Genomic DNA, 26136 nt, shown 5'->3' with positions numbered 1-26136 from the left:
GGCCCATTTCGGGGAATGGGGAAATAAGTAGCTGTTGGTCCTTATAGTACTCCTGAAACAACTTTTTTCACTGTCCAGTGTCAATGTACACCAATCGTAGAATCTTCTGCAGCCTTACAGAATGCTACCACCTGGGATGTTTGCCCTCTTTGCTTTTAGAAACGATCATACCTTCCATTATCATAATATACTGAAGTATTAAGGTACAGTATTTTACTATTATTTATTTCTTCTAAATTACCTCTCATGTCCTTAATGCAATAGCCAATACTGCTGCTTATATTTAGAGTCATAGATCTCTTACTGAAACGCAGTGCTTTAAACATTGTGTAATATATGAACATGGGACATGTCTGAGCCAGATCACTGCCCATGTCATCTTACTGCTGTTTACTCTGGTTGTTAGGATACATAAAAGCCTAAAATCCTGCTTCCGAGGACTACATGCAGAAGTTTATGCTAGCAAAACATATGCTGTACTACTAGCTGTGATAATAATGAAGCGTGATTTGTCAAAGCCAATCTCTGGCATTAATGTAAGCAGAAGAAACTAGTCGTGCTTAGAGGAGGGCTACCACTGCACTGAAGCCTCAACATTAGGTCAATTAATGTACCCAATGCCTAAGGGCTAGTTCATGATCATTGTGGCTGTGACCTTTGAGTCAGACAAATAAATGGATTTTGTTTATAATAGCTGCCTTTCTGTGAAATACAGATTATGCTTAAGAAAAACCATTATTTATAGCTATTGCTTCATCCAATGTCCCTGTTTCACTTGATTGCTGACATTCTAAAAACGTTCTTACATAAATCTGAACATTATACAATAGAAGATAGGAACTAATCAATATTTCCAAAAACTCAATATCATGGTTTTTAAATATTTTATGTCAAAAAATACAGCAAAAATAGTTTTTGTTCGAAAAGGAAAAATATACTGCATGACGACACTGGTGTAGGTTTACTTGAATGTTGCTCCTGGTTTCACAACATTTTCAATGGAGTGGTATTTCAGAATTTGGCAACTATAAACAGCTCCAGTTTGACTTCAGTCATTTATCAATGCCAGGATCATACTGCAGAAAAAGTGAAAACAGAGCACTGGTTTATGCACAAGTACAATTTCAAGCAGACATCCATCCTTAAGTAACCTTATTTATTTTTCTAGCAAGATTAATGGTTTCAGTTTCTATTTTTTCTTATAATAAAAACTCTTTAGAGGAGAACTGGAAATTGTGGCTCCAGGTGATTTTTTTTTCTGTCAGGAGCAACGTGAGAAACTGCAAATCGCTTCTGATGAGAGAGAATTGGCCGTCTGCAAGGATGTTGCCCAGGAGACACCCAGATGTTTGATGTTTTTACCATCCTTTTAGGAAGCTTCTCTCATGTCCCCGCATGAAGCTGGAGCTGATAAGAGGGAACTCATCCACGCTCTCCCCGGGTTGGATTCGAACTGGCAATCTTCAGGTCAGCAACCCAACCTTCAAGTCATCAGTCCTGCTGGCACAAGGGTTTAACCCACTGCGCCACTGGAGACTCCTGCTCCAGGTGATACAATGTTTTATTGTACAAGCCCATCTCTATCATATTAGAGAATTTATTTTGGTCAGGTACGGTCAAAATTTAGAATCCCCTTATATCAAGGCTGCATAACACATGCTAAGGGCTTGATAAACCGTAAAGGTGCCACATCTCATTTGATCTTGGAAGCTCTAGGATGAAATGGTCCCCAAATGAAAGCATTGCTTGGGTGGTGGGCCATAGTGTTTGGGGAGGACATTGGCAGGGGTTGGGTTGCATGTTCATGGCGCTCGCTGTAACCGCAAAGTCAGTGGAAAAGAGTGACTTGCTGGCTTGTCAGCACTCGGAACTGGAGCCTGTTTGTGAAGGCCGGATGCTGTCTGTGTGAGCGGACACCCGTGCCACATACACACATACAGGTTTTCACTTTTATTATGGATTTAGATTGATTAGATTAGATGTATCTGTAATCCCTTTCCTAGGTACTCTTGAGTATGGCATCCTAAAGGCCCACATTATGAGCCAGCCAAACCTTACATTCTGTTATGAACCCAACAGTCAAGTTTACCATTTTCTCTTAACAAATGCGAACATACAAGTGAACCCGAAAAGCAACTAGATTTAGAAATAAGTATTTTGGAGAGGAGAGAAGCAGCATTTGTCTAATGTTGCAGAGACCCAGCTATGATCTTTATAAAGATCCTCTGATTTTATAGCCAAAGATTTCTTAGCAGAAATAACTGTACTGGTTTTAAGTTGCAAAGACAAGAACTTACCTATAAAGGTACATGAAAAAACAAAGAAGGTGAAAACCAAGTTTAATCATGGCTTCCTTCATGTGTGATTTTAGCTGCCCTCGATTATGGATCTCTGTGGGATCAAATACTCCCATGTTTCCACTGGGAACCATAATGAACCTGGAAAGGATTCGAGGAGAAATGTCTCAACACATATACTCTAATGCCAAGGTGACACAATTCATGTTCAGTAAGATAATCTCTTGAGTGACCAGATGACAAAAGATGTGGCATCGTGACAGAAGTGGAAAAGAACACAGGTGAACAGGATAGAAGGGAATGGGCACAACAAAGCTTAGCAAATATCTGAAAAATGGCTGTGGGAAACCTAGTTCCTTTTCAGGAGAGTGATGTACAACAAGAGGCAGACAAACAGATCAAAATGGAGAAAGGAAAGGAACAGAGAACAGCTGAGGCTGAGTAGGCAGGCCTCCAATATAAGCAGCAGTGAGACTGGGCTAGACAATTTTCTCACCACTTATTGGACATTTTCCTCACTATTTAATTGTTTTTGCAGCGTAAGAAACCAGGGTTGTATCCAATATCACATAAGTATCCACCTGTGTAAATGGACTGCCCCGTTCTCCCCTCTAAACTCCCTGTGAGCTCCTCAAATATGCTCCACCAAACTCCAGAAGTACATTTAGAAACCAAAAAGGGATGTAGGGCTGAGGAGAAATCTGTTCCAGAAATGGCATCCAGTCACCTTGTGACATAATCTTCAATTACTAAAACCTAACAATGTCATAATATAGCAATAATGAATTGATACGATACACATCAATTGGTCACTTCTAGAAGTGTCATTAACATTTTTTCAAGTGATTCCTTAAAAAATCAAGCATGCCTGCCCCAAATCATTACTGTATTTCTAGCAGGGCTCAGTGGTAGTGATTCCTTGTGCTCCATGGCCCTAGGGCTGCTGCAGCCATAAATCGCCTCCCTTCTTCCAGGGGTATTCATCTGGTGATTGTGGTAGCATTATTTTATAGAAGCCTAAGCATCAGCTTTATTCTGGCTGATCCAAAACAGCTGCCATGGTAATTGAAATTATGCCTTTGCAGAGGTGATTGAGGAAAATATGTGTACATAGATTCAATGACAACTTTTCTAAGTAAAACCATGCAAACAGAACTTCTGGACTACAGCCAGTGAATGAGGTGGCCAGAGGTTTTAAATGCTTTCTCTCATACAGATGAGCTCACAAACAGGAAAAGCACATACGCCAATGTAATACAAGCGAATTCTGTGTAGGACTGCAACTTCAAAAATGACAAGGCACCGTTTCTTGAAATACATCACATATTGGAGGAAGTTTATGCAGCTGATAATTCTTCATAGTACCTTAATACACATTTCTCTAGTCACATATACAAGTTGTACTTATGACTAGTTCTATCAAGGTATGGATAGGGATGCAGGTCTCCCATTGAAAGTATCAGCACTACGAGAGATAATATCAGCACTGGCTTGGATGTTTATCTGCTTTATGACTATGGTTGCTGCTTTCAGACATGGATCTCCTTATCCAGATGAGGGACAAGCAGCCTTCATAGCACATATAGTGAGCAATGTTTTGAAAAACCCTCAGCAAGAATACCATCAAATATATACATTAAAAACCCTCGATAATATACTTCAACAATAAATGATTCCAATCAAAAACTAGCTGAGATCATAAATGATAAAACAAGACAAACACTTTAGAAAGTGTGCCTGGTATTTCACTGAGCAGAAGAGTATGAACAGTATCGTCCACAACATTCCATTTATTTTCTGAAACAGTAGCATTTTTAGAAATACAGCTTCCCTTACCTATAGATATTCCAGGTTGCAACAGGTAAATTGAGGAGGAAGATGAACCAGTGCAGTGAAATAAGCATTAATACTGTAACAATGGTATGTCCAATCAATTCAGGGATCACCCACTGAAAAAGAGAAGTTTTTAAAGAAGTCACAAATTGCGCACAACAGTTGGACACAACTTCCTGGACTCCAAGGACCCACAGACTGGATAATCTAGATCGAAGCACAAAGCCTTCTCCATGAATGGGAACTTCCCCATTTCAATTTCATTCCTGTTTTATTTCAATAGGTTTTGCATTACTGACAGGTTTCCTGGGAGCTAATGCAGCCCCCTAAACTCCCAGGGTTGCCCCATCAGTATGTATGTCTCTCTGCACTCAATCAAGACCCCCCCCCCCCCCCCCCGTGATAAACATAGCAGTCTGAGATTTACTGTTATTCACAGGGCAACATGGAATTGCCTAAACAACATAGCAAGTTTATAGTTTTGTTACAATTTAGATTTTTTTTTATGTCAGGAGCAACCGGATTTGCTTCTGGAGTGAGAGAATTGGCCGTCTGCAGGGACGTTGCCCAGGGGACACCCAGATGTTTTTTGATATTTTACCATCCTTGTGGGAGGCTTCTCTCATGTCCCCGCATGGAGCTGGAGCTGATAGAGGGAGCTCATCCACGCTCTCCCTGGGTGGGATTCGAACCTGGCAGCCTTCAGGTCAGCAACCCAACCTTCAAGTCACAAGGCTTTTATCCCCTAGGCCACCAGAGGCTCCTTACAATTTAGATGATAATAATGATAATAATAATAATAGATCTGATTCAAATGTCTCATTCAGATTACTCCACTGCTTAAAAAATAGCAAATGCTATCTTAACACTGTAATGTAAAAAAGAATATGCAGTTGGCTCTCGGTATCCATGGACGATTGACTCTGAGCAGTGGGCCGACAAACCAGGCAGAAGCTGGATCATGCATCAGTGAATCAGGAATGGACCCCCTGCTAATCACTACAATAAACAAAGGCACTGCATAGAGGCAAGGACTCCCCAGTGATACAGCCCCTTTGATTTCCAGCATGGAAGAGCAAGAGCAGCTTATGAATATTCTGCCTCCACCTCCTTACTCTCAACATCACAGTGTCAAGCCATTACTTTTTCAACTCTGATCTCCTCATTGACTTCAGTGAAGTAGGTTCCTCTCATGCAGCATTGTATTAATTTTTGAATGTTATCAATCTATGATATATCTCTCATATATATTGAGGGCTAGCTGTATTATGCTGATATTTCACAGCAATAAAGAATAGGACACAAATACATCCAAATCTTATGTAAAACAGAATATCTTCCTTTTTAACAGAGAATCAAAACTTACTTTATTTAGTTTTGAGCAGCAAGATCTAGCATTAATGTAGTCACATTCCAAATCTGAAAGAGTGATTATCTGAAGATTAAGATAAGGAATTATTGTACTTTATTTATCTCCACAACTTTATCCAGTGATTCTTTTAAAGGAGACAGAAATGCCTTGTTACACATGAGCAGTACACAATTGGTGAAATATTTATATAAATATCAGAGAGCAAAACAGTCTACTGTTGTGAAGAAGGGCCACAGGACACAAACTTCAAACAGTAAGTCATTTCATAATATCAATTTGTTAGTAGTAGCAGAATTCATATCTCCTCAAGCAACGGTCATATGAATTCAGTATCAATGCAGGTAGCAAACAGCCAAAATCCAAAATATCTAGTATCCATACAACCAGTACCATTTGTCACAACAGTAATTAAAGGTTATGTCACAAGCAGCAACTTCAAGGGACTCATTAGCAGTGCCTGCACTGGGAGAAGCTACAGATCACATTTCTCTTCCTTACTGTTTAACTGTACAAATGTACTTAATACACCGAACACTACTGGTAAAATAGCTTCTGTAGTACAAGTATACAACACCATACCCCTCTACTTTTGATACAGTCAAAAAGTAACTCACATCCCATTATATAAAAGTCTGCAATACGCCTCCTCACTCCCTTCCTATCCTCTTTCATGCAACCAAATGAGGAAATTAACTTTTGTTCTTCAACTAAACATGACATCTGAATTTTCATTGAAATACTAGTGTTATCCATGACACAACTAGCTCCCTGGCTCAGCTGGCTGAGGTGATGAGGACCTAGAACATTACTGTCTTGTGAGGCTTTGATATTCATGCAGAAATCACCCTGTTGGATCTAGCTTAGGACCCAATGGCTGCCATGAAAATTGTGGGACTGCCTTACTACACCATTAACCCAACACATGTTGATGGAAATACTCTTGATCTGCCATTTGCTGTAGGGTGGAATGAAATTAAGGTGGAGAAAAGTTACAAGTGACTCTTTTGTAATGGCCATATCAATTCCTGGTGGAATTTAGACTGGCTGGGGAAAATGGAAGGAAAAAGGAAGAGAGGCCGACCAAGGACAAGATGGATGGACAGTATCCTTGAAGTGACTGGCTTGACCTTGAAGGCAGGGCCGGCCCCACTATTGAGGCACCTGACGCCGCTGCCTCGGGCGCAGGCCCGGGGGGGCGCCGTCAGGCTGGGCGGGAGGCGGGGCACCGCCCTGACGGTGCCCCGCCTCCCGCCCTGGCCCGTCTGGCCTTTTCTAGCAGGCTAGACTGCAGCGGAGGTCCCTGCAGGCCGCAATTGCGGCCTGCAGGGACCTCCGCTGCAGTCTGGCCAGCTAGAAAAGGCCAGACAGGCGAGCGGGAGTAGCGTGGGAGGCGGAGCCAGCTCTGACGCCACCCCCCCCCCCCCGCCCAGCGTGCCTTGGCCCTGCCTCCCACGCAGCGTGGGAGGCGGGGCCAAGGCACGCTGGGCGGGAGGGCCAGAGTTGGCCCCGCCTCCCACGCTACTCCCGCTCGCCCGTCTGGCTTTTTCTAGCTGGCCAGACTGCAGCGGAGGTCCCTTCAGGCCGCAATCGCAGCCTGGAGGGACCTCCGCTGCAGTCTGGCCTGCTAGAAAAGGCCAGACGGGCAAGCGGGAGTAGCGTGGGAGGCGGGGCCAGCTCTGGCCCCGCCCCCCCACCCAGCGTGCCCTGGCCCCGCCTCCCATGCTGCGTGGGAGGCGGGGCCAGGGCACGCTGGGCGGGGGCCAACTCTGGCCCCGCCCCCCTCACTATTCGCCCTGGCCCCGCCTCCCACGCTGCCAGGGCACGCTGGGCGGGGCCAGGTTGCGGGAGGCGGGGCCGGTGGCGGGGGCGCTTTTCAGCACCCCCGCTTCACATTAAAAAATATCTCCGGCCGGCCCTGCTTGAAGGAACTGGGGGCGGTGACGGCCGACAGGGAGCTCTGGCGTGGACTGGTCCATGAGGTCACAAAGATTCGACTGAGCAGCAGTGACTAATCTCCGTAATGCTGAAGGACAGGTTAAAATAATATTTCTCTAAAGCAGTGGATCTCAACCTGTGGGTCACCAGATGTTTTAATACAATACAGAGTAGGGATTTCCTGAAATGCAAAGGCAAGAGGCCACTATAACTAGAAATGTAATCCAATAATATAAATTATAAGACATTAATTTCTATATATGCTATTGTCATAGAACATTCAATATACAGCCAAGGATGATAGAGATTCAAAATATACTAAATGCTTCAAAAAACCGAAATATAATCAATGTGTGACCAACACGCATACATTCACAGAAAGCAGAACTCTATATTAAGAGTTTGTGAGTCCAATGACAACCAGAGTTCATGTTCCACATGGAGGACTGTATAAATCACTAATTTTTAGTCCAAATCTAAACGTCCAAGTTAGTGAATCCTTTTTAAAAAATCCAATGTTTTAAACAAATCCAAGGTTTGTGACCATCCATGACCCGTTTCGACTGTGTAGTCTTCCTCAGGTGGTGGTTATGAAGGTATGGAAAACCTAGAGTAGTCAATTTTCCAATGTAACACGTTCTTCGAGTAAATAAATTTAATGTGTCAGTATCAACGACGGAGTGGACCTATAGGGAATACATACGAGTTCCTAGAAACACTTGTACCGGATAAAAATTGCAAAGTATAGTAAAAGCATTAAAGACAGGAGCATGTATACTCACACAAACTCTCCTACTGTGATGACTCATGGGCCATGTAGTCCCGTTCCTAGTGCTGTTGTGACAGATGAAGAGGAAAACTTGGGTTTTCCACCATTTCAGCCAGAAAGGGAACTTTCCCAGCCTGAATTAGAGCCCTTGCACCTGCAGGAGGTTTGTATTCCAGAAATCTGCCAAACAAGCCCTGAGTCAAAATCTCCCCCATTTTCTCGCCGTAATTATTATCTACAACAAAAAGGAGTTCAGCAGGCTAATCGCCGAAGCCTGAGAATCGCAGCAAAGCATTCTGATGATTAAGCCTGCTTCCATGAGAAATTTTAGGGAGTCATACATCTGGACACAGAGATTGACTTTCGTTTCTGGTTTCCCCAGAGAAGTGTTCTCTGGTGGGAAACGAGGCCCTATTTAGGTTCCTTGCCCCTTTTGGAATCTTGCGGAGTCAATTTGTCAGCTACTGGAGTAGCGTGTGTGGACAGCTACTCCGTTTCCAAGCCTCGTTCCTGTTTCCAAGCCTCGTTCCTGTTTCCAAGCCTTCGTTCCCAGCCTTGTTTACTTTCACGGATCTAGCCTTGCTTTCCGGACCTTGCCAAGTAAATTCCACGGATCTTGGTTTTGCTCCTCGTTTCTTGTTGCCTTGTTCAAGCCTTGTGTTCCAAGTATCAAGTTATTTCCTAGCCTTGCTCAAGTTTCATGGACTAAAGGACCTTGTCATCTCCCCTCACTTCGCTTGGCGAAGTGAGTGTTTCGGTTATTGGATTACAACTTTGGACCTTAATATTTCATATTGGACATTGTTTCTTTGGACTAATTTTGACCTTCCCTGAAAGGTCTACTCCTGAACTATTTCCTACACTTGCTTTTATTAACCTATATATTTCCTTAAATAAAGATATTAGTTAGATTCTGGCCTCTGTGTATGGTTATTGGTGCTCTGCAGCCTGGGTCGTGACACCTACAAAGGTGCTCTTACTACTGGTTTGATTCCTTAGGCAAGCACAGGAGAAGCGGGCAGAACTCACTGTAACTCCCAGAAATCTTAACAGCTAATAAACTGGCTGGAATTTCTGGGAGTTGTCGGCCAAAACACCTGGGGACCCACAGGTTGAGAACCACTACTCTAGAGGTTTATGAAATCTGAAGGGTTCCTGAATGCACTTTTTTCAGTGTGGAATGATAAAAATGAATAAGGACATCAACATGATTGCTCCAAAATGCCTTATCTGGTTCCACAGAAATAGGATAATTCTTTGGGTTTTGAGGGAATTGAGAAACAAAACTTATTTTAATGTAGGAATGTATACCTTCAACTTGCAGAGGTTAACCACGAAAAGTAACTAATCTCAAACTGATACTAGTTTTAATAAAGGAAGTGTAATCCAAACAGTCTAAAGTCAAACAAAGCAAGTATTGCTGAGCCTAATCTGGAACAGAAGGGAGCTGCTGGAGTGATTAGTCCAGAGTCAAACCAAAGGTCAGAGATACCCAAAGCTGCGGGTATCGAACAGGTTCATCAGAAGGTTATGGAGTATGGCTTTAAATGAGTTGTTAATAAGTTAGCCTTGCTGGCCTCACTAAATTGGGATAGTTTTCTTAAAGAAAAGATGATACTCTGGCATTGATTCCAGAGCGGCGTGAGCGGCCGCTGTTAGCTCCAGCTTCTGCCAACCTAGCAGTTCGAAAACATGCCAATGTGAGTAGATCAATAGGCGGGAAGGTAATGGCGCTCCATGCAGTCATGCCGGTCACATGACCTTGGAGGTGTCTACGGACAACGCTGGCTCTTCGGTTTAGAAATGGAGATGAGCACCAACCCCCAGAGTCAGACATGACTGGACTTAACGTCAGGGGAAACCTTTACCTTTAAACCCTAGAATATGACTCCCATACAAATAGCACCCTGGTAGTATAACTCATCCCACACTTAAACTGATCGTGTTACAATCTCAAAAGATCTGAATTACTTTTCATGTAGTCACAGTTTCTACCATAAAACTATGACAATCAAGACTGAATCAAGGTTTTACCAAATGGGGAAGTTTTCTAAACAACATTGTTACACAGAACAACAAACGAAATGTGGAATAGTATAGCATGTAAAACTCAAAACCTTCAATGTGCAGTCCCATCACACATTTAATTTAAAATTTCAATAAAAATTACTGCATGAAGTCATTTTATAAAGCAGTGCTGAATGGTATGTTGCACTGAACTATGAACAAAATCTTGTATTAGAATAGTATAGCAGCTCTGAACACACTAAACCACACAGTGAACTTTTCTGAACAATATATTGGACAAACAGAATGCATTACAGTTCTCAGGAATTAGTGTGATTGGGCAATTGCCAAAGTCCACCAACTCAACCAAACCTTGCCCTGATTGCCACAGAGGAGTGAAAACTGCATGCAAGCAATGCATACAATTCCAAGCAAGAGAGTAAATGGGCTACCAGAAGTAGATTGAGTGCTCTCTCCCACCTTGGTGCCCAACAGAGAAACCAAGAAGGCTGCCAAAGAAAGCCTCTTCTCCACCAAACATGGGCAAAGACTTCCCTGTACCGTCTTATCTAAAACATGCTCAAATGCTACTCATAGAGCATTCTTTCATATCATTCGTTTATCTCTCCCTTGGCAATGGGTCCTGCCAGGTTAGAGGCAACAATCTTGTGTTCAACCCATAAGAGAAGTTCAATTATCTCTACTGCTGATAAAGGGGCTCTCACTGAGTTAACTCAGCCCATTCCTACACACTCCTTTATTCCTACCCATTTTCAACATATGAGTAGTTTATTTACCACTAGCTTGTTTATTTACCACAAATGTACCCCACCCTTCTTACCCCAAAGGGGACGCAAGAGTGGCCTTACAGAGGCAACTATTTGATGCTACACATATACATATCAATAAACAACGCATTAAAATGCAAAACAATAAAATCATCAACATTAAAACACCAATTAAAATCACACAATCCAAGTTGTATTCCAGGGCTGTTCCATTCGTCATTGTGTTATTTCGTAACCTCTTATTGGACTGGTCAAATCTGGTAACCAAAGACATGTTTTTAGTTTTTTCCTGAAGGTCAGGAGGGAAGGGGATGATGTAATCTCACCGGGGAGGGAGTGGGGAGGGCATGGCCTTTCTGCCACCAATACAACCACCTCAGTTTCCTTTTTAAAGGCACAGAGTGTATCTACACTCTAGAATGAAAGCTGTTTAACCACTCCCATGATTCTCAATCATGGGAGTTGCAGTTGTATTAGGTCTTTAGCTTTCTCAGCCAAAGAGTATGGGTGCCTCATCAAACTACAAATCCCACAATGCCATAATATTGAGCCATGATACTTCATGTCCTCTCTTTCCTCTCTGCTTCTCTTTCATACCATGGACACTGAGATGCTGAAGTAGATGCAGAAGCAGCAAAGAATGATGCTTAGTGCATTACTTCCAGGCCCCATCTAATGATAATAACTTTATTTATAGACCACCCTATTTCCCCAAAAGGACTCAGGGTGGTTTCCAACATATGGTAACCATTCAAGGCCCAAAGCAAACCATACAGTTTACATCAAGACAAAGCCCATTAAACAATATAAACAATCTAACTGTAACTTAATAAAACAAAATGACAATTACAATAAAAACTAAAAAATGGGGAAAAAATAAAACATCGTAAAATAAAGATACAAAAAACCTGACAAAACACATTAAAGATAAGAAAAAGGAGGCTCCTTCTTTTGAGGCTTTTAAGCAGAGGCTGGATGGCCAGCTGTCCGGAGTGCTCTGAATGCGATTTCCTACTTCTTGGCAGGGGGTTGGACTGGATGGCCCATGGAGGTCTCTCCCAACTCTATGATTCTATATATAAAACCGAGTACATCGAAAATACATCAGGCAAGGTTCAGGAGTCCAATGGTTAGGAGTACTAAAAAGGATCTAATGAGCTATAAAATGACTGGGCGAGGGTTAGTGCAAACAGCGTATCTACATGTTTAATACAGTTCCAAATTTATTTATTTATTTACAACATTTATATCCCGCCCTTCTCACCCGAGGGGACTCAGGGCGGCTTACAAAAATTGGCAAAATTTAATGCCCAAAATACAATCATAAAAACAAAACAATAACAGATCTATTAATAACATTGTTAAAACACATTATAAAACCTTAAAAACATATATATAATTAATTCCATTCGTCCGAGATCCTCATTCTACATCCTTAAATCAGTCCATGTCAACTTTGCCATTTACTCATCAAAAGCTTGGGCGCATAACCATGTCTTCACGGCCCTTCTGAATCCCAGCAGGGTAGGAGCCTGTCGGATATCTCCAGGGAGGGCGTTCCACAGCCAGGGAGCCACCGTCGAGAAGGCCCTGTCCCTCGTTCCCACCAGCCGCACCTGTGAGACAGGTGGGACCGAGAGCAGGGCCTCTCCAGATGATCTTAGTGATCTTACTGGTTCATAGGAGGAGATACGTTCGGACAAGTAGATTGGGCCAGAACCGTTTAGGGCTTTATAGGTCAAGACCAGCACTTTGAATTGGGCTCGGTAGCATATCGGCAGCCAGTGGAGCTGGCTTAGCAGGGGGGTTGTGCGCTCCCTGAAAGCTGCCCCAGTTATTAAACCAGAATCAAAGGAACTGGTTTCATTGTGCCCCCAATTACATAGGAAATCCTGGAAGTGGCTTCAGGCCCGGATGGTGGGGACACAAACCTCAAAGCACTGATGCGCATTACAGGCTTTCTTTCTTATTTCCGCCTGCTTTTGTTTGGGGGAGTTTGCTGCCTGGCTCCCAGAGATTGAACTGCAATAAATGCCCTGTGAGGATGGGACTGTAGCCAACCTTTGCCACAGGACACTGACCACCAAAGACTAAGCTTAATTGAAACATCAGAACCACCTTGAGTAATACAACAAAAAGTTATAGAATGTATTAATTCAACAATGTTGAGCAGGCATGGGACGAGGGCTGTTAGGAATGGTGGGAGCTGGAATCCGAAACACCTGGCGGGCTGAGGTTTGGCGTAGAGCAGGCGTGGGAAAACTTGGGCCCTCCTTCCAGGTGTGTTGGACTTCAACTCCCGCCATTCCTTACAGCCTCAGGCCCTTTCCTCAGGCCGGCTGAGGAGGAAAAGGAAGGAGCCTAAGGCTGTTAGGAATGGTGGGAGTTGAAGTCCAACACACCTGGAAGGAGGGCCCAAGTTTGCCCATGCCTGGTGTAGAGACACGCTAACTGGACCCAACCTTGGCGTGGTCCCTTCGCCTTTCCTTGACAGGCCTCAAGGCAATTATCCCGCCGCCTTCGACGTCTCCGCCGTACGAAGCCCCTTCACAGCCCCGCCACCCTGTCAAGGCACTCCCTCCCCACCCAGTCGACTTCCCCTAGCCGCCGGCTCTGAAGGATACGAAATAAACCGACAGGAAAATCAGGGCGCAGCAATCAATGAGGGAGAAAATGAACACCACCGACTCCATCCCGCCGCCGTCGCGCGACAAGGCTCTCACCGGCCACCGTAGACAACCACGCCCCGCTCTTTTATCCTTCTGCGGCCACCGTAGACAACACTCGCCCCTTTTTTGTTGCTTTCGGTTGCTGAGATTTTTTTCCCACCCCCTTCCCCCACGTGATTCACATCAAGCATGTGTCCTGCACTGCACTCTGGGAATTGTAGTCTTTCTCGCTTCAGTCCGGCAATTAGGCGAGGAGCGGAGAAAACTGCCGACGGAGAACTGAAGGACCTCAAAGAAGGGGGCGGAACAATGGGACCTAAAAGGTTTTCACAGGTGTCTAAATATATGCCTTCACGAAAATAGGGAAATGTCCCTCCCCCCCCCCCCCTTTTGCTGGAATGAAAATCTAGAGTTTGTCTATTAGTTTTTGAAGTTTGGGGAGGCAGCCTTCAGCAGCAATGGCGGCTTTCGGGGGTTCAGGCGCTTACACAGGCCCCCGAGGGCCCATGGAAGGCCTGGCTCCGCCTTCGGCGTGAAAGTAGAGCTGGGCGCCGTGGGGTCGCCATGCGGAATCGTGCGGGAAGTCGCTTCGCTTTTGGAGACCGCGGGCTCAAGCAGCGGGTGAAGCAGGTATCCCCTCATGCTTTTCCCCCCTTCTTGCTGGGCTTCCCTTTCTGTGCTCGCCCACATTTGGGCCTGGTCTGGAACTGAGGCGAAGGTTAAACTCTGACGCTTCTTTTTTAAACCCACACCTTAAGCAGGCATGGGCCAACTTGGGCATAACAGGCTGTTAGGAATTGTGAGAGTTGCAGTCCAAAACACCTGGAGGAAGGGCCCAAGTCGGCCCATGCCTGTACTGTACGCTTGTTCAATAACAAATAATAACAATGCCATAGAATCATAGAGTTGGAAGACTAGTCCAACCCGCTGCCATGTAGGAAAAGCACTATCAAAGTATCCCCTGACAGATGAGGATAAAAGTTTCCAAGGAAGGAGCTTCCACCACGCTCCTAGGCAAAGAATCCCACTGTTGAACAGCTCGCAGGGTCAGGAAGTTCTTCCTAATGTTCAGGTGGAATCTCCTTTCCTGTAATTTGAATCCATTGTTCCGAGTCCTAGTTTCCAGGACAGTAGAAAACAAGTCTGCTCCCTCTTTATGACACCCTTTCACATATTTATACATGGCTATGATGTATCCTCTCAACCTTCTCTTCTGCAGACCAAACATACCCAAAGTTCTTTAAGATGCTCATATAAGGCATAGTTTCCTGAACTTTGATCATTTTAGTCGCTGTCCTCTGGACACCTTCCAGCTTGTCAATATCTCTTTTGAACTGTGATGCCCAGAATTGAACACAGTATTCCAGGTGAAGTCTAACCAAAGCAGAATAGAGAGACACCATGACTTCCTTCGATGTAGACCAGTGATTCTCAACCTAGGATCCTCAGATGTTTTTGACCTACAACTCCCAGAAATCCCAGCCAGTTTACCATCTGTTAGGATTTCTGGGAGTTGAAGGCCAAAAACAGCTGGGGACTTCAGGTTGAGAATGTGAAGAGAAATCATTGGGTTAGGTTGTTTAACCAATTCCAGATCCACCTAATAGTAGTATGGCGTAGCCCACATTTGACTAGTTTGCTTGAAAGAAGGTCATGGGGGACTTTGTCAGAAGCCTTACCGAAGTCAAGATATGCTATATCCACATCATTCCCTGTATCTATCAAGCTTGTAACTATTGAAAAAAGAGATTAGTCTGGCATGCCTTGTTTTTGAGAAATCCGTGTTTCCCAGGGAGAAGGTTTTTCTTTCATTTTATTTCTGTTGGGTTGAAAAAACTTTAAATAGAATTTGAGGGTAATGTTAGGAGTAAGAGATTTCCCTTCATTATCCATTAGGTCCTGATTTAAGAGGAATTTTTAAGTTGACTCATTAAATTAGATTATGTTCATCTTGTTAGTTAGTTAAAGAAGCAAACTGAACAATCTATTCACAAACAATTCTGTTTGTAAGGAAATTCTCCAGTCTTCCTTTTAATTTACTATCTGTTTCATCAGTTTGTAAATTAATTTCCCCTGTTGATAATTCAAGTTTCAGCTGGGTGCACCAACCAGTGTTTGAATATGCTTACAAGGAAGCATCCAAAGGTGAAGTGTCTTCATCCTTGTTGAAAGGCCTTCTTCCCTTGTTCTCAAGGAAAAGCACAACCCATTCATCCCAGACAATGAGCTAAAACCATTTTCCACATAACACTTACTGGTTCAAAACCTTAGTGTGCCATTTTTAGTCATTCCATTTCTGCTCTTCTTAAATCCATGTGCATAAAAAAAAAGTCCGGGAATCTTCTGTGACCAGATTTGCTTTGATTTCCTGTAAGTTATAAGTTTTGGGGAAAAAATTAACAGATAGCCCTTGCTTGCAGATCAATGTGCTTAATCTAAACTATTTTGTTTATGCATTTGTTAAAATTGCAGTACCTGACTAGTAATAAATGTGGCCAGTATGTTGACATTGGAATTTTAGCTGCAGATCTACAGAAAACATACAGGTAAGACATTTAATTATTTTACTTCCTTCTGAGAGAGAAAAGTAACATACAGTGGTCTGGTGTGCATGGTATGTCAGGCTGTACTCTATGGAATGATCCTTGACTTACCAAAATCCATAATTTTGGCCCCAAAACCTGCCCTCAAGTATACAAATATACAATCAGTCCTCCCCATTCTCTGGGTTGGTGAGAAAAACGTAAATAAGAAATCAATTTTAACCTGAGAGAACACCTCTCTCCTCACTATGAATCTTTAGGTCTCCAGCATGATTCTGTGGTCATCTTCCACACTGGAGAAAGTTAGAAAAAGTTGTTTTCTCAAGGAATCTCTAGGTTGTCCAGCATGACTGTGGTCAACTTCTGGGGGTAATTGGCCATATAATAGTACTAGAGAATTTAAAGATTCCCAGAAATAACATTTTAATCAAATCTGTGAATAATAAAAATCTGTGAAAGTCAAACCTGTAAGTGTTGAGGGCTGACTGTATATGGCAGTCTATCTTTAACTTTAATAAGATTTTTAAAATAAAGCTTACATTCTAGATGTTGTATGTGCAAAACACATTCTTAAGATTAATGCTAATTTTTAAAATTATTTTTCAGTGCTGATTATGGGCGAAGAAAAAGAAATGCCTTTAGAATACAGGTTGAGAAGAGTAAGTCTGTTACTATTATACTTGAAAGAAAGTCATTATATCACAGGTTACCCGTGGTTCAGTCAAATTATATTTATATATTTGTGCCTACCTAACGGAGTCCTGCTAGTTTTAGCCCTTAATTGCAGTATTTTTCAGAGCAATGTGTTTGAATTTGATTTTTGACCCAAATAAACATGAATAAATTTGTGCTCTGCAGAGCATTTCTAGCATTTGAAGTACTCTGGTGGTTGAGAAGGGAGTTGCATTCCAACTCTAGGCAGTCTTGATCCATTTCAAACCAGCCTCAGAGCAGAATACGGAGTTGAGACTGCTATGGTCGCCTTAGTGGATGATCTCTGTCTTTACACTGACAAGAGATGTGTGTCCCTATTGGTGCTTCTAGATCTCTCATCAGACCATGGTATCATTCTGGAACACCTGGGGGTTTGTGAATTGGAGGCATTATGCTGCAGTACCGTATCTCCCAGGCAGGTTCCAGATGGTGATGCTTGGAGATAGCTGCTGCTCAAAAAAGGAGCTGTTATAATCCCACAGGGCGTAATTCTATCCTCAATGCTTTTTAACATTTACATGAAACCGCAGGAGCATTCATCCAGAGGCATGGAGCAGGATGCTATTTTATTATTTATTTATTTACAGCATTTATATTCCGCCCTTCTCACCCCGAGGGGGACTCAGGGCGGATCACATTGCACACATAAAGACAAACATTCAATGCCATAACATAGAACAGAGACAGAGACAAGACGCAGGCACAGGTTGGCCTCGAACTCATGACCTCTTGGTTAGAGTGATTTGTTGCAGCTGGCTTGCTATCCAGCCTGCGCCACAGCCCGGCCTATCAGTACACTAATGACACCCAACTTTATTCCTCCTTGCCTTTAAAAACAGCCCAGAATGGTGTTAATTCTCTGAATGAATGCTCATAGGAAGTAATGGGCTGGATGAAGAAAAACAAATTTAAGCTGAATCCAGACAGTACTGAAAAGGATTACACTCCCCCTGAAATACTGTATTTTCAGTTTGAGAGTGCTCTTGAATCAATCTCTCCAAATGTCCACTCAGGTAGATATGACAGTCAGGAGTGCTAATCACCAGCTTTGGCTGAATTGCCAGCTCCTCCCCTTTTTAGAATTAGAAGGCTTAAAGATGGTAACTTCAAGGTTGGACTTCTGCAATGCAATTTACATTGGGCTGCCTCTGTATAGAGTTCAGAAACTCCAGTTAGTGCAAAATATGGCAGCCAGTTTGGTTACAGGTAAATCTAGAGCAGTGGCTCTCAATCTGTGGGTCCCCAGGTGTTTTGGCCTACAACTCCCAGAAATCCCAGCCAGTTTACCCACTGTTAGGATTTCTGGGAGTTGAAGGCCAAAACATCTGGGGACCCATAGGTTGAGAACCACTGATCTAGAGTGAGCATATCACCTCTATATTTAAATCCACTTGATTACCAGCTTGTTCCAGGCAAAGTAAAGATGCTGATTTTGACTTTTAAGACCCTACATGGTTTAGGTCCAGATTACCTACAGCAGTGTGGTCCAACCTTTAGTTACCCAAGGGCTAATCAAACTTTAGTATAGGAATGTGAAGGCCAGAAACATTCCAGAAAAAAAATGTTTCTTAAAAATTTAAAGCAGTAAGATTTTTTTCCAAATGTTAAATTAAAACGTTTTTCCAGTAAGAAGGGCAAGGGCCAACAAAAATGAATTGGTTGGCTGCATGTGGCCTGCAGGCTGCAGGTTGGACCACACTGACCTACAGGATCACGGTCTCTAGGCTAAACCGCCCCAGACACTTACGCCCCAGACCTACTTCAGCCTTTCAAAACCCGACTGGCAACTGTTGCCTAGAGGACCTTTTCATCATTTGCCCCAAGACTCTGGAATTATCCGCTGGAAGAGATCTGACAGCTAAACACAATTAAAGACCTATCCCTTCCAGCAAACCTACCTAATCAATTTTAAAATAAGAATTTTAATTTAAATTTTATTAGTATTGGTGTCTTAATCTTTGTTCTGTTTTTATACATGGCTTTTATGGTCCTTTTTTATTTATGTATTTTTACTATGTTGTACCCTTGCCTGAAGGCAGCTAACAAATTTTACACTGTCCTTGTTGTTCTTCTTTTTATTTGGTTGCACTAGTTGCAGAATGGAATTGTATATGTGTGTGTTGGGGAATTCTTAACATTTTAGACTAGGGAAACGTCTTGGACCTCCAGATATTTTAAACTACAACTCTTACAACCCTTTGCTATTTACCATATTTGCCTGTTGGAAATCTATAACTCTGAAGTCACAGGTTGACTCTGTGCTTTTAACCTGAATCCTGTTGGTAATCCCAAAAGGACTTTACCTATTATATCCATAGGATTTACATAAGTGTGGATTTACCATTGATCAATTGATTTAGTAGGTCTGCTCTAGTTGAAACTACCAACAGGTTTCAGATCTTTATCTGTATATTTTTTATCCTTAGTTTTTGGGATCATCAATGATGAGTTGAAGTCTGAGGATTTTGCAGCACTGGAGGATGAACATTTGGCCAAGAAAGCAAGACACACAGGAGAGGAAGAGTATGTTTGAATAACTTACCAAGAATCATTGCTTTACACACACAAAATAGAGAATACCTGTGTCATAACTGGTTAACTGTACCTGCCAAGAGAACAAGGTCTGTTAGTAAAAGAGGGAAGATGGTATTTCCTGTTTCCAGCAGCTGCTCACCCATGTGCCCACAAAATCTGCTTGAGGAGAGTTTTGAAGCCTTGGAGATTTGGGGAGTTGAAGAGGAAAAAGTGCTCTTGCAGGAGCAGTTGTCAGTAACAGTGAGACAATATTTAGATGTTTACCTCCTTTCTTAATCAGCTATTAACTCCTTTCCCCCTGTTTCAGACATAATAATGGCATATTCCACTAGCTATAATTAGTCTGTGTTTACAAATTGGAATGATTAACATTTTATAGGACGGGCATCCACCCAATAGTAATTTCAATAGGCATGCAATCAGTTTTTTTCAGGTCTAATTTCTGTATTGTATGTACTGAGTTCAACTTTATTGGCAGGGGGAAAGAATATGTAAGGGCAGATTGGTTCAGTTTTAAATGACATACTTTAATATGGTGCATTTTATCATTCATAGTCTCATGACTTGCTTCAAAGAAATATACATAACAAGTTAAATGAATTGTTGTTTCCTTATTTATTATTTTATTTATTTATTTACATCACTTCTATCCCGTCTTTCTCACCCGAGGGGACTCAAGATGGCTTACAAATCTGGCAAAATTGAATGCCAATAAACAACAGTACAGTATGATAAAACATAAAGCAATTAAAAACAATTAAGCAATAAGAATAAAACAATATACAAATATAGAACACATAAAGTGTTATGTTCAGGTAAACTTCTCTCTTTTTTCTAAAGTGATTCAGAAAGCTGCTTGGATACCTCTGACACTGAGACAGACCTAACTGTAAGTATGCTGCTTGTGGCAATTCTTATAAAAGTCACCTACTATTGTTTGTTCAGAAATTTTTTATAGGTCTAAAATAAAGTATATATAGATGTGTGTACATTTAAATCTGTACTGACCAACCATCTTTTTGCGGTTAGCGCCCCCGGTGGCATGGCAGGTAAAGTGCTGAGATGCTGAAGTTGCTGACTGAAAGGTTGGTGGTTTGAATCCAGGGTGAGCTCCCACTGTTAGCTCCAGCTTCTGCCAATCTAGCAGTTTGAAAACATGCAAATCTGAGTAGATCAGTAGGTATCGCTCTGGCGGGAAGGCAGTGGCATTCCATGCAGTCGTGCCAGCCACATGACATTGGAGGCATCTGCAAATAATGCTAGCTCTTCGGCTTACAAATGGAGATGAGCACCAACCCCCAGAGTCGGACACGACTAGGCTTAATGTCGGGAAAACCTTTACCTTTTAGCTAAGGCACAGTGCAATTGTAGATTGAATATGTCACAATGTATATGTATATGGAACTCTTGCCATCAAATGCTTTGATAGTTTCATCTCTAAACCAGAGTTTAGGAATCGGAGCCTTCCAGAGGTTGTTAGTGTCTGAGCGCCCCAGCCTGGTATGCTGTGAGCTGTAGTCCAACAAAATTTAATCTCACAAGTTCTCCATTTCAAGTTCTCAAAAGAAGCACCTGTGCTAACGAGTCAGACATAATAATAGATGTGATTCCGCCATAATCCAGCCACTGGCCTTCTAATCATTTCAAGAGCAGGCCATAAAGTCCAGCTGCTTATGCATCAAATGGCAGTCCTTTTTGTTGGCCATGTGTGCTATATATGTACACATCATCTGTTACGTGTTATGGTCGGTTGTCTTACCTATATAGTTACCAAGCATTTCTGAACAAGCTGGAACATGTCCAGAAAAGAATGACCAAAATGGTAAAAACGTCAGGAAGCCAGGCCCTAGGAAGAATGGATTAGGAAGCTAGGAATGTTTAGCTTGGGGATAAGAAGGTTGAGAAGACACACAAAACCCACATTCAGAGATTTGAAAGAATGTCATTGAGGAGGGAACAAGCTATTTCTGCTGCTCAGAGAAATTTGGTGCCCCAGCACATAAAAAGGCAGATGGCTATTATGGCGGTGGGGGGTTGGGGGGAGACAGATGAATCCCCAGTTTCTACAGATCTATTTCAGACCCACACGTCTCTCCCCTTGAGTTCTTTCTGGCTCACTTCCTCCCTTGGGCTCGAGACACTTGGGCCCCTTCTTCTTTACCCCTGAGTGGTTTATCACATCTTTTCCTGTGCCCAATGTAGGTAGAAAGGCAGCCAGCAAGCATACAAGGGAGAAATAAATTGATCTATGGTTCTTTCTGTTTTTTTCTCTGTGTGTGGTTGCTGGCTGCTTTTGGCATGCCCAGGGTGGAAGGCAGCCAGCAACCGGGCAGGAAAAGTAAGAAAGGGGGCACATTCTTCCTTTGCTCAGTGGAAATAGACAAGACACAGCAACAGGAAAAGAAAAGGTAGGGAGAATGAGAGAGTAGATGGAGAAAAAAAGCAGGGGAGGGGAGAGAGAAGGCCTTGGAGTCACAGCTGGTAACCACTACGACCCCTCCCCCCCCCCCGACCAGAGTGGCAGCATCCCATTTCCCCCCAAGATATTTGCAGTTTTTCATAAACCTTACTCGAGTGATTAATAAAATAGTTGCAGTTTTAAAACAATTTTTCATTGACTTTTCTATAAATATTACATCCTTCAGCCCTCAAATCACATGAACACATCTCTATTGGATTTGTATCGGAAAGGAAATTCAGACTCTGCTACGAATGGGCTGACAAAGTCCAGCACACCTTCACAAACAGTGATGCCCGGATCAAATGCAGTTCTTCCACAAGTATCATCTGAGACTAGGATTTCAGAAGGTGGATGGTTTATCGATAAGAACCCAAGCAAAAAAGAGAAAGACTTTTTTATCGATCTTTGTGCAGAAGAAGAGAGTGATGGTGTCAAACAGATGACGGAGGTAACCTTTTTAATATTAGTGTGGCAGTCCTAATCTTTCCTGTTTTATTGCTAAAGCAATAAAATATATAAAAGAATAATTCTAAAAAGTACTATTTTTTAAGAAACTGCGTGGTTAGACAAACTAAATTTTAAGGCTTTTACTAGCTGATCTTCATCAAAAGCCACTCAAATAAGCAACAGTTCTCCCCACCAATTAACCCATCACAAATTAACAAATTATTTTACTATTTATCAATACAGAGAGCAATGATTTAGCATCCAGAGAGCTGTGCAGCATTCCCAAGATTCTGTAAACGAGGTGGGGAAAACACAACTTTTGGGCCACATTCATCTCTTTAGGTCTTATTTTACAGAAATCTTTCTCCCATTTAATTCCTTTTTGGCTGAAAAATCACAAAAAGGCCCAAACTCTTATTGCATCCCATTGTTTTCCTGTATCCCCATCCTTTCCTCACAAATTAGGAAAATCTACCACATTTCAGCCAATTCCCAGAGCTGGAGGTGATTCATCATCATGCTTCCTGCCAGGAGGGATTGTACAGCCTCCCCCAACCACTCTGCAGTTGTTCATCTGCTTTAAACTATATAAAGGTTCCAGCCAATCCACCATGCTTCCCCAGTAATAAGATTGAAGTTTATTATTCTGAGGAATTATTGTTCAAACATGGGTTTAAGATCAAATACATTGCATCGTTGTGCATTATTTTTCTTTCTGAATATGTCGCTACATAAATTGTGTCAGTAAAGCCCATTTTTCTCGATTATACAATTTGTGTTGTAGAATGCCAAAGATGTGTCTTTCCTGGAGACTCCATCAACGAAACAAAGAAACAAGCGAAATAAAAGGAGAAAAGGAGAATTTCAGGATGTAGAAGAAGAAATACAGTCTGCTTTGAGGAAACAGAAAGGTTAGAGTACTGGTCTATACTTTGATGAAAAATTAGCTCTTACATTTTAAGAGTATTACTGATACTGCAGTAATTTTTGAAGTCGCAACAGCTTTTTCTGCCCAGTCTTTTCTGAAACCGTTGTTGGGTGTTTCTCTATGGTGTTTGGGAACAGCAGAACAACTTTCTTCTTATAGTAACTTTAACTTTTATTGCAGTTAAATCAAAAGGTTTGGAACTGCGGACCTCTTCAGTGAAATTTGAGGACATAGGAGGCAATGATGAGACTTTGAAGGTTAGATTTAACTCACTTATTTGACTTGATAAATTAAAATCGTAAACGGTGTATGAGCTCAGTGAAAGCTGCAGATATCTATATGTTAGCAGGTAATTGTAATTGCATTTTTGTGTGTGGAACTCTATCTGTTCCTCTCAGTCAAAATAGTGAGAGATTGAAGTAGCAAAATTTTTGTGAGTGTCAATTTTTCATGGTCCCATTCATTCAGTAGTTCAACTTTAATCATAATTAACAAATTTCTAATAATGTTGTTTGTACCTTCTGCTAAATGACATTATTTATTCTGTCCTTGTTCAGCAGTAAGAAAAATTAAACTCTGCAAATCTGCTTAATAGCATAATTCTGATTTTGCCAGTTGTATATGTGAGCATTAAAGGCGTGGTCTCTCCAAAATGTAGTCTAATATTCTTTCTGGTTGTACAGTTTGCAGTGCACATTGTTAGTGAACTTTCAAGCACATCTTAAAAAGATATGATTAAGGACTAGAAATGTTGGTTCTAAAACCAGCTCTTTCATTTCAGTGAAAATGTATTCTCATCTCAATCTGTGCTGTATCTACCCTTATACTTAAGGCACAGAGCAACACTAATAGCATTGACTAATTTTCTCAAGTCAACATTATTTCTGTTTACTGTACTAAGTCTTACAAATCCTTTATTTAACTAGCCCAACTCCCCCTTTTTCATTCTAGGAAGTATGCAAGATGCTGGTGCACATCCGTCATCCTGAAGTGTACAACCACTTAGGAGCTGTCCCACCCCGAGGATTTCTCTTACATGGGCCCCCAGGCTGTGGAAAAACATTACTAGCACAGGCAATCGCTGGGGTGAGGCTATTTGGCATGTGCTCTTTTTTTCTCTCCCTGAAACCCAAATATGGTTTAGACTCTGAAAGGGTGCAGCAGATGACTGATCATCTGAATAAGGCAAGAATCTAGTCTGTAGAGACTCCTGGGTCATCCTTGCTCTCTGTAGACTGCAGAGAGGAATTTCCTCAGTTATTTTCAATTAGTCTGGGAACTTAGCAGGAGCTTCCGTGTAGGGCAGTGGTTCTCAACCTGTGGGTCCTCAGATGTTTTGGCCTTCAACTCCCAGAAACCCTAACAGCTGGTTAACTGGCTGGGATTTCTGGGAGTTGTAGACCAAAACACCTTGGGACCCACAGGTTGAGAATCACTGGTGAAGTACAAGAAGAAGGAGAATTGAAACCAGGTATTGAAAAAAAAAAACCAAATGAGGAAGCCATGGTGTGGAGAAATGGGTCCATACCCTTTGTCATAAACTATGACAGATACTAGTAGTGAAGCAAGCTCAACGTTATCAAGAGAAGGGAGTTGCAGAAGTCAGTTTGACTAGTGGTCTGTGGACTAGGGCTCGTTCCAGAGGCATATGCTTCTGGTCCATTGAGAACTTCCATGAACAAAAGGAACAATAGTAGTCAATAAGTATAAATATGTTATTGGCTCTTGTCACATGGGGAAAATGCCAATCTTCCACATAAGGTATACTGCCTATGAGTATACACTGAGGCAAAAGAATCCATAATCTGAAGGCTAGTTGCATATTCCTCAACCAAAACCCTATATGGAGTTTGTTTCCAAAAGGTACCAAATCCATCTGAACAAATTTTACAGGAATAAAAAAAAACATGCTGAGGCTATGCATCCTTTTGCCGTAAAGTGCCATTTGATACATTTTGATAGTTTTGATCTGTACATAATAATCTACTCTCTAGCCAATAACATACTGCCATCTAAAATAATTTTTGTCTAGTTCTTTTTAGAAACAAACTCTCTCTTTCTCTCTCTTTTGGTTTCAAAATTACTTTTGCTCCCAATAGATCTGGAATTGAACATATTGAAGATTCCATTGTAAAACCATAAAATTAAGTGCAAAAACAACAAAACAAACCCCTACAATTCATTTTGTAATATTCAGAGTACCTGGTTTTGCATGAGCATAGAGGAAAACATTTTGTAATGCTTCACGTTTTGACATATTTTTTGTTCGAATATCCACTTCTTGTCTGCTCAAGCTTCCGAAAAATAGGACCTTGTTACCAAGTTTTGTGTCTCTCTTCTTCTTATAGTGCAAACATTTCTAGAAGCCACAGTGGTACAATCCAGGGCTCCTTATTGGGTCCCTGTATGCTGAATAAAGCACAGCAAGGTCTTGTGTAACCTTCAGCAAATGACTTAAAGTAATTGCTATTCTCCACCCACCCTCCAGCAATTCAGCCCTGTGTTATAGAGACCTCTTTCATCATTCTGAAACTAGATGAGTATTTTTCTGTGGTTCTGTTTTTGTTCTAGGAACTTGAATTGCCGATACTTAAAGTAGCTGCTACTGAGATTGTGTCAGGAGTATCTGGTGAATCAGAACAAAAGCTACGGGAGCTCTTTGACCAAGCTGTGGTGAGAATGCAAACTGAACTGTAAAGTCTTCGTATGCTTTTCATTTTGTTTCTCTTTGTTTCAAATAGCATTTCTCTTTGCCTGTATAGGAAAATCTGTTGTTTCTCCAGGGTTGGCAGACAAGTAGCTGTCGTTCAAGGATAGCAATACACATTTCAGCCAGGT

The 26136-nt window shown here is 41.9% G+C and overlaps 2 protein-coding genes across 5 annotated transcripts in view; one reads left to right on the top strand and one right to left on the bottom strand.

The window, feature by feature from the left end:
• Window positions 1-867: 867 nt before the first annotated feature.
• On the bottom strand, window positions 868-13848 carry cnih4 (cornichon family AMPA receptor auxiliary protein 4). 2 transcript variants are annotated; one of them, XM_003216072.4, is made up of 5 exons: window positions 13626-13848; window positions 5497-5565; window positions 4134-4246; window positions 2298-2438; window positions 868-1076 (listed from the first exon to the last, which is right to left on the bottom strand). In XM_003216072.4, exons 1-5 carry the CDS (start codon window positions 13692-13694, stop codon window positions 1049-1051), a joined length of 420 nt encoding a protein of 139 aa, XP_003216120.1. In that variant the 5' UTR covers window positions 13695-13848; the 3' UTR covers window positions 868-1048. The 2 variants fall into 2 exon arrangements, with proteins under 2 accessions (XP_003216120.1, XP_008124151.1); XM_008125944.2 differs by lacking the exon at window positions 5497-5565 and having other exon boundaries at window positions 13725-13845.
• A 91-nt stretch (window positions 13849-13939) lies between these two features.
• Window positions 13940-26136, top strand: part of nvl (nuclear VCP like) — a 55028-nt gene continuing 42831 nt past the window's right edge. For all 3 annotated transcript variants that reach the window (XM_003216096.4, XM_008125945.3, XM_062972537.1), the window contains exons 1-10: window positions 13940-14300; window positions 16143-16216; window positions 16820-16872; window positions 19354-19450; window positions 20303-20351; window positions 22108-22371; window positions 23155-23281; window positions 23479-23555; window positions 24250-24384; window positions 25870-25971. In XM_003216096.4, coding sequence (XP_003216144.1) covers window positions 14235-14300; window positions 16143-16216; window positions 16820-16872; window positions 19354-19450; window positions 20303-20351; window positions 22108-22371; window positions 23155-23281; window positions 23479-23555; window positions 24250-24384; window positions 25870-25971 — 1044 coding nt within the window. In that variant the 5' untranslated portion in view covers window positions 13940-14234. The remainder of the gene's footprint in view (window positions 14301-16142; window positions 16217-16819; window positions 16873-19353; window positions 19451-20302; window positions 20352-22107; window positions 22372-23154; window positions 23282-23478; window positions 23556-24249; window positions 24385-25869; window positions 25972-26136) is intronic.

This window comes from Anolis carolinensis, chromosome 1 (genome assembly GCF_035594765.1).
Source record: "Anolis carolinensis isolate JA03-04 chromosome 1, rAnoCar3.1.pri, whole genome shotgun sequence".
In the NCBI taxonomy this organism is placed as follows: domain Eukaryota; kingdom Metazoa; phylum Chordata; class Lepidosauria; order Squamata; family Dactyloidae; genus Anolis; species Anolis carolinensis.
Note: the sequence above shows the minus strand (reverse complement) of the source record. Positions and strands in the feature narration are given on the sequence as shown.